Source organism: Parambassis ranga, chromosome 8 (genome assembly GCF_900634625.1).
Source record: "Parambassis ranga chromosome 8, fParRan2.1, whole genome shotgun sequence".
In the NCBI taxonomy this organism is placed as follows: Eukaryota; Metazoa; Chordata; class Actinopteri; family Ambassidae; genus Parambassis; species Parambassis ranga.
Genome location: NC_041029.1, coordinates 4,984,393 through 4,994,091, shown reverse-complemented (window position 1 = coordinate 4,994,091; position 9,699 = coordinate 4,984,393). Strand labels below are relative to the sequence as shown.

The 9,699-nt window shown below is 41.0% G+C and overlaps 2 protein-coding genes across 2 annotated transcripts; one reads left to right on the top strand and one right to left on the bottom strand.

The window, feature by feature from the left end:
- Positions 1–723: 723 nt before the first annotated feature.
- LOC114439921 (cytochrome P450 2K1-like) lies at positions 724–5,110 on the top strand. The gene is made up of 9 exons (XM_028412121.1): positions 724–933; positions 1,015–1,177; positions 1,263–1,412; positions 2,529–2,689; positions 2,957–3,136; positions 3,202–3,343; positions 3,417–3,601; positions 4,677–4,818; positions 4,902–5,110. Exons 1-9 carry the CDS (start codon positions 724–726, stop codon positions 5,108–5,110), a joined length of 1,542 nt encoding a protein of 513 aa, XP_028267922.1.
- A 572-nt stretch (positions 5,111–5,682) lies between these two features.
- LOC114439920 (cytochrome P450 2K1-like) lies at positions 5,683–6,466 on the bottom strand. The gene is made up of 4 exons (XM_028412120.1): positions 6,272–6,466; positions 6,036–6,198; positions 5,810–5,959; positions 5,683–5,744 (listed from the first exon to the last, which is right to left on the bottom strand). The coding sequence occupies exons 1-4, from the start codon at positions 6,464–6,466 to the stop codon at positions 5,683–5,685; spliced, it is 570 nt and encodes a 189-aa protein (XP_028267921.1).
- Positions 6,467–9,699: the final 3,233 nt, after the last annotated feature.

Sequence of the window (9,699 nt, the reverse complement as noted above, 5' to 3'; positions counted from 1 at the left end):
TATAGTTTCATGTTATGTGCAGTCCGTTTTCCTGAGTAGAAATTATCATTTTTTTTATTATTGATTTTTATTTCAATTTATTTATTTTTTTTGGTCAGTCAGAACAAGAGTCAAATCATTTCTTTCTCTGTGATTGAAGCATTTAAACACCACAACAAAGCTGCCTGGCTGTAAGGGTCCAAAAGTCCAAAAGGTCAAACCTGAATACCTCTTTAGGTTACTGGTGTAGATAACTTTAAAGTAAACACAATGTGTAGCATCCAATGTTTTCGCAGCAGAGCACTCAGTCCTGACGTATAACAGAACAACAACCAGTGTTTTCCATTTCAAACAGCAACTGGTTGAAATCTGATTAGTCTCTAATTCACCTTGTGTTCATTTTCACCATACCAGATCAGAATGTGCAATAACAGTTCAGTACTGAAGTCACTTTATTCTGTTATTTAATCAGGCATTCATTCACCTTGTGTTCATTTCTGTTTTGTTCTTCTTATGTTTGCTGTTGCTGCTGTAACAATGTGAATTTCCCCTGCGGGGACTAATAAAGGATTATTTTATTTTATCTTAATGCACTGGCCAAACTAGTGTTGTAGCCTCCTCTCTGCTCCTATGAGATGTGTCTCTATGTGCGTTAACAGCCCATTGTGGAGTTAAGAGCAGCATAAACAGCCCAGTGAGAGGCCAGTGAGTGTAGGAGCCATTTACCCTTTAACAGCAGAGCAAATGGGTCTTTTGGAGGATTGTATCTTCTTTTTCTGCTCCAGTCCCACCACTGTTTTGGGCATCGTTGTTCTGCTGCTTGTACTTTATCTGGTCTCTGCTAGTTTCACCTTTGGGAAGATGGGGATTGAACCTCCAGGGCCGAGGCGCCTGCCCATCCTTGGAAACCTGTTGCAGCTTGATCTCAAGAGACCCTACAGAACGCTGTGTGAGGTGAGTTAGCCATGCTCGCTCAAAACAAGACTCTTTGTTGAACATCAGTTCATTTGTTGTAAATGTATCAATTGTCTCCAGCTTTCAAAGATATATGGATCCGTTTTTACGGTTTACTTTGGAACCAGTAAAGTGGTTGTCCTGGCTGGATACAAGACAGTCAAAGAGGCTCTGGTCAACAATGCAGATGTGTTTGGGGACAGAGACATCACCCCGATATCTCAAGACACAAATCGAGGACATGGTAGGATCTTCCTTTACCAAGCAATTTTTTTGCAGTGTAGTTTGTTGGTTAGAATCTCTAATGAGCATTATGTCTCATCTATTAGGAATTCTGTTTGCAAACGGAGAGTCGTGGAAGGAGATGAGACGTTTCGCCCTCAGCACTCTCAGAGACTTTGGGATGGGCAAAAGAGTTGCAGAGGATAAAATCCTCGAGGAGTGTGGTCATCTGATCCAAATGTTTGAAAAGCACGAAGGTATGACGTTTGATGTTAACGCTGACATGGTGATCTACACAGAAATAATATAATTATTATATGATGCACTGTAAAGTGTGATAAGTTGACTTTTTTTTCTTTTTTTTTTTACTTAAAAAAAAGTTTGGAAACCGATTGCGAAGTCAGTAAAGCTAAAAAAGCTGCGTTTCAACTACTCATGCCATGACATGGTTTGTGTATCATAAATATGAGTTCAGATTACAAAAAAAGTATGAGTTATGTTAAGTAATGAATTGAGGATTTGCACCATGAGTGAAGGTGGTTGGGGGAGCAGTGAAATGTCTACAGATCTGTTTGAATCTGAGAGCCTTGACTTATTTTCTTGGCCGTAACATTTCTCTGAGGGTTTAGACCTTGATTGCATCAATTTTAAAGTATCAGTCATCATCCTTAAGATATCTTTATGAAATGTATTAACGTGTGTGTGTAGACCGTGTATCATTCTGATGTTAACACATACACATGTATACAGCCCTCCTCACTGATGGTGCAAATCAGTGTTTCAGCTAGTCTTGAACATAACACTATACAATTTAATTACTTTATGACCAGACTTTCACAGTGTCACTCAACATGCCTAAAGTGTCTTAATGAAATTTACCAACACCTGTGTGTCAGTACTTCACCAAACTGGAAGCATAAGATGCAAGACTGCAAGACTTAGAGGTCCACTTCAGTCTGCATAGTCACATAGGTGGAGAGGGGGCCTTAGCCCAACCACCCAGACCTTCACCTGTCTTACTATTAGCAAATACACATATATACATATATATCATGACGTGTGTCTTGTGGATTGGTCTTCATCACTTACAGTTTTTCAGTTAATGTTACACAAGTCTGATGAGTTTAATACTTTCTGTATCAGAACGTTTTATTAACAAAATGTAACAGTAGAGTCAACAAAGTAAACACATATGAGTTAAGACCACTTGATATTTTTAAGTAATGTTACAATTACATTTTACAGTGTGGTGATTATTACTATTATCTCTTCACAATAGAAGATGATGTGTGTTCTGGCCTACTGATACCTACTAGAAGGCCCTATTGGACACAATTATACCACTGATAATGGCCACTCATTGGGTTTTACAGGGAAACCATTCGATACAACGCGTCCTTTGAATTACGCCACATCAAATATCATCTCCTCCATCGTGTATGGAAGCAGATTTGAATATGATGACCCTCGATTCAAAAACTTGGTGAGTCGAGTCAACGAGAGGGTACGGATCGGAGGCTCTCTGGCGATCCAGGTGAGCTGACATTGCAACATGTTTGAAAATGATTGACACAAAGGTGGAGAAGATTGAAGCAAGGCGTCTGGACTTGTAGACGTATGATGACCTGGATGACTGAGAATCTTCATCAGCAGATTGACACAAAGGGTCATTTAAGTGATCATGATGTTGGACTGCGTAAGGTTAATGTTAGACAGTAGTAAAATGTTTTTTTTCGCCTTGATATTCCTTTTAAATGGACCATCTGTGGGTTAAATTAATTTAGTTTTTGTACTTTCACAGCTCTACAACATGTTTCCCAGGCTCCTCCACTGGATTAAAAACCGTCAGGTGATATTGAAGAATGTTGAGATGACTGTCAGAGATGTGAAGGATTTAATCAAGCATCTGAAAGAGACACTGAACCCTCATACATGCAGAGGGCTGGTGGACTGTTTTTTGATTCGGAAGCAGAAAGAAGAGGTGAGATGACACATTTCTAATCGTCTTTTATGTCATAATAAAACTGTGAGTGCTCCTTCTTCTAGGACTCTTGTGTTAAGGACACTCACTACCATGAGCAGAACTTGCTGTTCACAGTGATCAACCTGTTTTCTGCTGGTACTGATACCACAGCAACCACACTGAGATGGGGCTTACTGCTAATGGCTAAATACCCACATATACAAGGTGAGGAGTCAGAGATGAGGCCGGAGTGAGTCTTGACACCTTTAGGTTAATCTCATTGGTTTTCTCTCTGCAGATCGTGTCCAGGAAGAGCTGAGAACAGTGATAGGAAGCCGTCAGGTGCGGGTAGATGACCGGAAAAGCCTGCCATACACTGATGCTGTCATCCATGAGGTACAGAGACTGGCTAACATCGTCCCAATGGCCATTCCTCACAAAACCAGCCGAGACATCGTCTTCCAGGGACACTTCATCAAAGAGGTGAGAAGCTCTCAAGGTGTTGTTTCCACAAATGTTTTTTTTTTATTTAACCTTTATTTAACCAGGTAAAACCCATTGATTCAAGGGTGACCTGGCCAAGTGGTCAGCAGCACATGTCAAGAGCATTAGAACAACAATTAAAAGAGTCAATCAAGATAAAAGACAGTTATCAAAGCAGTAAAATGAGTGCAGCAATAGAAAGACATCTTAAAAGCACAGGCACTGATGGATGGATGCTTTTTGCTTAATGCGTAACAAGGAATTTAAAGCTTTAAATGAGAGTCTCAGAAATTTTAAACTTAGTCTGAACTCCACGCTGAAGGGGCAGACTAGCTTAATGCCCGCTTTCCCAGTTCAGTCCGCATACGAGGAACCTGCAGGTGGTAAATGCCGCTGGATCGTAGGGCATAGTGGCTGGTAGTTTGCTGGAGAAGAGTACACAGATAAGGTGGAGCCAAACCAAGGAGGGTCTTATAGACCAACGACATCCAATGGGTGTGCCTCCTTGTGCTCAGGGAAGGCCACTCAGCTTTGGCATACAGTTCACAGTGATGGGTGAGGCGGGTACAGCCAGTCACGAACCTCAAGGCACAGTGGTAAACAGTGTTCAAGGACTGAAGGCATTTGGACGATGCAGTCATGTGTACAACATCACCATATTCAATCAGTGGTAAAAAGGTTGCCGATACCGAAAGTCTGCGGGCTCTATGTGAAAAACAACATTTGTTCTGAAAATAAAACCCAAGTTTCACCTTCAGTTTGTGGACTAAGTTTGAAATATGTGCTTTGATCGACAGCTCTGAGTCATTAAAAAACAAGATATTTATATTATATTATTATATTATTTAACCTGACTAGTTCAATTTGTTTCCCTTGAAGTGTTGTTACAGGCAAGTTATCCTGTCCTCTACACTTTGGTGAAAATGTCATCACTTTTGTTTTTTCTGCATTTTAAACCAAGTTCAGTGATTGCAGATGTAATTGAGCAGTGGTAAAAACTCAAAGGCTTATCTAATAACATTATGTTTCTGGACATATGGACTTCTCTGCATCCTGTTCTCTTCTGTCCCCACAGGGAACCACTGTGTTTCCCCTCCTCACCTCTGTCCTGTTTGATGAGAGCGAATGGGAGAGCCCACACACTTTTAACCCTTCTCACTTCCTGGATAAGGAGGGGAAATTTATCAAAAGAGATGCTTTCATGCCCTTTTCTGCAGGTGTGACATCTTCATAGATCCTTAATAATGTACACCTACACAAGTGTGATTGCATTTGAAAGTGAAACTCTTTGTTCTTACAGGTCGCAGGTTGTGTCTCGGAGAGAGTCTCGCAAAGATGGAGCTCTTCCTCTTCTTCACCTCCATCCTTCAGCGCTTTCGTTTCACTCCTCCGCCTGGAGTCTCAGAGGAGGACCTGGATCTGACACCAGCCATGGGCTTCACCCTCCCTCCTTCTCCTCATAAGCTGTGTGCCTGTGTGCTGTCCATCAACAATGAAGAAGAGAGCTGATGTATGATGATGATGATGATGATGGCATTGGGGCGTTGTGCACTAACAACACCAGCAGATGTCCCCATTTCAACACAGATATCAGAGTTTAGATCAGACGGGAGGAAACTGTTTTAGATTTTTGGACAGTAGTTTATGTAAAAGTTGAAATTAAAGGGAAAATGCACGTAAATTATGCACCTAGATTTTGATGTTGTTGATGTTTTTAATCACACTTTTTAATCAAAGAAACCCAAGTCATGTTTTCTTGTGTGAATCCTGGATGTTTAAGATACATAAAAGGTGAACCTAACATGATCTGTGATATGATACAAATGTATGTAACAGGATGTGAATTTTAATAACAATAAATGATGTCATCAGGAGTGTATAACATAATATCTCATTTCATTGGCTTATATTTGTTCAAATAACAAGCTGATAACCACGGGAGTCTGAATACTTTGTCTTTATTCACACAGACACACACAATATACAAGCAAGCATGAGCAATACAGCCTGCTGTTCACTTAATGGCCACTAGGTGTAACCATCACATCATCTATAAACACAATAATCAACAGTTGTCCACTTTATTGCCGGCTGACAGCACACAGCTGCTGAGACAAAGGGGCGAGGGTGAAGCCCACAAATGCTGTTCAACAACATCCATTATGTTAAGTTACATCCACACCTGTGCTTTGGAGGACGTCATCTTACCCCCATGTGCTTCAAATTCCTTAATCAGGTAGTGACACTCCTCAATGATTTTATCTTCACTGATCTTTTTGCCCATTCCAAAATCTTTCAGTGTCGCCAAAGCAAAACGTCTCATTTCCTTCCATGTGTCTCCGTTGGTAAACAGGATGCCTGCAGACCAAAGATGTGAACTCTTCTTATTTTAAGGACAAACACAAAAGTACAGATTCAGCCAAACATGTTTTACCATTTCCTTTGGTGAAATCGTAGAAAATAGGAGTGACTTCTCTGTTTCCAAGCTCGACAGCATGGTTAAGGAGAGCTTGTTTGACGGTCCTGTAACCAGCCAGGACAACCACCTTCTTTGGTCCAAAGTGCACCGTGAACACTGATCCATATTTCTCTGACAGCTAAGGATAATTATACATGTAAATATGACACAGACAGAAATGTTTTGTTGAAGACAAACATCATTTTTCTTACATTAAAAAGACTTTTGTCGAGTCTCTTGAGGTCCACCTGAAGCAGGTTACCAAGCAGAGGAAGAGGTCTGGGTCCTGGAGGCCCCCTCTTCTCCTGAGACCCAAAGACAGAGTACAGATGGTGGAAAACCAGCAGAGTGATAATGATACCCAACAGGGAGGCTGTAGTGGAGAACTGAAGACAGTCTTCAAACATGATGCTACAGTCCTGCGATGGCAACGCTATGCAGAAATGAAAGTGTGTAAATGTGTTTCACAGAGGTCTACGGAGCTGTCTAAGGACTGGTCATCCATAGGAGCCTCTAAATGTGCACGTTATGTGACATGCTACTAAAACCACTCGTTTTAAAGACTGGGAATCATAAATGAATGAATGCACGTATAGAACATGACTACAAAATGCATGATACTTGGAGAGCAGCACAGCTGCTAGTGAACAACAGAAACCGTCCTTACTCAAGACCTCAGAGTAGATTCAGTTCTTTTCTAGTACATGTAGTACGTCCCCCATTTTGATTCCAGGTGTCAAACCAGTGGATATCGGATAACTAGTCTCTGTAGAAGGAAATCCTGAAATATTGTGTGACACAAGAGAATGTTTTTTAAGTTGTGTTGCATTCAGAGGAGACCAAACTGCACAGAATGGGGAACTGGACCTAGAACAGCAAGACCTTTGAGATGTTTTTGTATATTTTGTATATTTTTTTTGCAGCTATGCATTTCACATGGTGTGTTTGTGTGTCTGTGTGTAGCAGAGAGAAAGAGGTACTGGGAACATGGCAGCATGATTGAATTTACACAGACACCACTGCTGTGATATACCTTAAAAGTTAAAACCAAGAGATTGTTATTCAATTCAATTCAATTCAATTCAGTTTTATTTATATAGCGCATTTTACAATCAGAAATTGTCTCAAAGCACTTCACAGAAACTCAGAGCACGAGACCCAGAACCCGAACCCCCCTAAGAGCACTGTGGCAAGGAAAAACTCCCTTTAAGAGGAAGAAACCTTGAGCAGGACCCGTCAACTTAAGGGGAAACCAGTCCTGCTGCAGAGAGAGAGAGAGAGAGCAAGGCACAAAACTACGAGGAAGACAGTAAACACAGATTATGAGACGATATTATTCAGTATGAGCCAGACTAAGGAGAGTAGAGGAGAGGTCAGAGGGTGAGAGGGAAACTGCTCAGTGGATCATGTTTGTGCCCCCCGACAACGTAGGCCTAGAGCAGCATAGCTGTGCTACACACTAGGTCTAAGGCTAACTGTACGCCTTACTAAACAGAAAAGTTTTAAGTCTAGTCTTAAAGGTGGAGGCAGTGTCTGCCTCTCGGACCCAGATTGGTAACTGGTTCCATAATAGCGGTGCCTGATAGCTGAAAGCTCGTCCTCCCATTCTACTTTTATGAATCCTAGGAACTACAAGTAAACCTGCACTCAGAGATCTGAGTGTCCTATTAGGAACATATGGTACAATCAGGTCCTGCAGATACAATGGAGCAAGTCCATAAAGAGCCTTGTAGGTTAGAAGAAGGATCTTGAAGTGTATTCTTGAGTCCACTGGGAGCCAGTGAAGAGACGCTAGAACAGGAGAGATATGATCCCTTTGGCTGCTTCCTGTCAGAACTCTAGCTGCTGCGTTCTGGATCAGCTGCAGACTGTTGATGGAGTAATGTGGACATCCTGACAATAATAACGAGTTGCAGTAGTCCAGTCTTGAAGTGACAAAAGCATGGATGAGCTTTTCAGCATCACTCTGAGAGAGGATGCTCCTGATCTTAGTAATATTAAGCAGGTGAAAGAAAGCGGTCTTGGAGACCTGCTTAATATGAGAGACAAACGACATGTCTTGATCAAAGATGACTCCAAGGTTCCTCACAGTCATACTGGAGGCCAGAGTAAATCCATCCAGAGAGAAAGCATTATCTGATAAACTAGTTCTGAGATGTTTAGGTCCAAAAACAATGACCTCAGTCTTGTCCGAGTTTAATAGTAAAAAGTTGGAGGACATCCAGTCCCTTATGTCCTTTAGACACGCCTGTAGTCTGACTAGCGGCTCTGTTTCTTCAGGCTTCATGGATAAATACAGCTGGGTATCATCAGCATAACAATGAAAGTTTATGCCGTGCTTCTGGATGATGTTTCCTAGAGGGAGCATGTAGAGGGTGAACAGGATCGGTCCGAGCACAGAACCCTGTGGAACACTGTGATTAACCCTTGTACCTGTGGAAGAAACATTGTTAGCATGAACAAAGTGAAATCTGTCAGATAAATATGATTTAAACCAGCGCAGTGCTGTTCCTGTAATCCTGATCTCGTGTTCTAATCTGTGTAGCAGGATGCGATGATCTACGGTGTCGAAGGCAGCACTGAGGTCCAGTAGAACGAGTACAGAGACGAGTCCACGGTCCGATGCCATGAGGAGGTCATTAGTGACTTTGAGCAGTGCTGTTTCTGTGCTGTGATGGGCTCTGAATCCAGACTGGAAAGCATCGAGCAGACTGTACCTATGCAGGTGGTCATTTAGCTGACTTACAACAGCTCTTTCGAGTATTTTGGAGATAAAGGTGAGGTTGGAGATCGGTCTGTAGTTTCCTAAGACGTTGTGCAGTGCACAAACTTCACTCACTTTATCTGTGTTTAAAGTTCAGGAAATGCAGTTAAAGGCCCAACATTTATAGACACACTCCTCTGTTTGTAGACAGATGTCCTGATTTGAGGAAGAATGATCAGTTTTTGTTTTTTCTAAAAGTCAAACTTTTGACCTCTGAATGTCAGAATAGTGACTTTAGATGTATTTTGTATTTTTATTTTTATTTTACAGTGGCACCAATCATTCCTCCACTTTCTCACATTTCCCAAAGCATTGCTTGTACTTGTGAACCTTGTGAAGAATGTATTCTGTATGTTTAGAATCATTTAATGTTTCCAAAAAAATAAGAATGATAATAATTATAATCCCCATGCATATTAATAAAAAATTTATTTACAGGTCTCATTAAGGTCAATATGAAAATCTGGCACACATTCCTACTCTCCAAACAATCACCACACAGAGGCGAGATGAATGTATTCTGTCTTAACACATGAACAACAGGCACTCATTCAGCTGTATTAAGTGCTTACCATGATTTACAGTGCTTCTCTGATGCCACTGGATGTGCAAAAAAAGGACTGACATTCCAGTAAAAGACTGATATGTTGCTTATTGATCTTTGAAGAATTTAACTTTTGTTACATTTCTTTATTTGCACAATTCATATGTCACATGTTTGACTTGAAATAATCACAGTGTAGTTTGTGCTGCTGATATTTAAAGGACGGAGTTGTGCTGCGATGTGGTGTATCATATTTAAAAAGGGAACTTACATCATTGTAACTGTACTTATAATGTACTGTACCATCAAACTGACCTTGTCGACTATATGTA

Coding starts and splice junctions, on each gene's coding strand:
- LOC114439921 (XM_028412121.1), top strand. CDS start 724: ATGGGTCTTTTGGAGGATTGTATCTTCTTTTTCTGCTCCAGTCCCACC. Junction 1,413..2,528: donor AATGTTTGAAAAGCACGAAG/GTATGACGTTTG, acceptor TGGGTTTTACAG/GGAAACCATTCGATACAACG. Junction 4,819..4,901: donor TTTCATGCCCTTTTCTGCAG/GTGTGACATCTT, acceptor TTGTTCTTACAG/GTCGCAGGTTGTGTCTCGGA.
- LOC114439920 (XM_028412120.1), bottom strand. CDS start 6,466: ATGTTTGAAGACTGTCTTCAGTTCTCCACTACAGCCTCCCTGTTGGGT. Junction 5,960..6,035: donor CGATTTCACCAAAGGAAATG/GTAAAACATGTT, acceptor TTTGGTCTGCAG/GCATCCTGTTTACCAACGGA. Junction 5,745..5,809: donor GGAATTTGAAGCACATGGGG/GTAAGATGACGT, acceptor GTTGTTGAACAG/CATTTGTGGGCTTCACCCTC.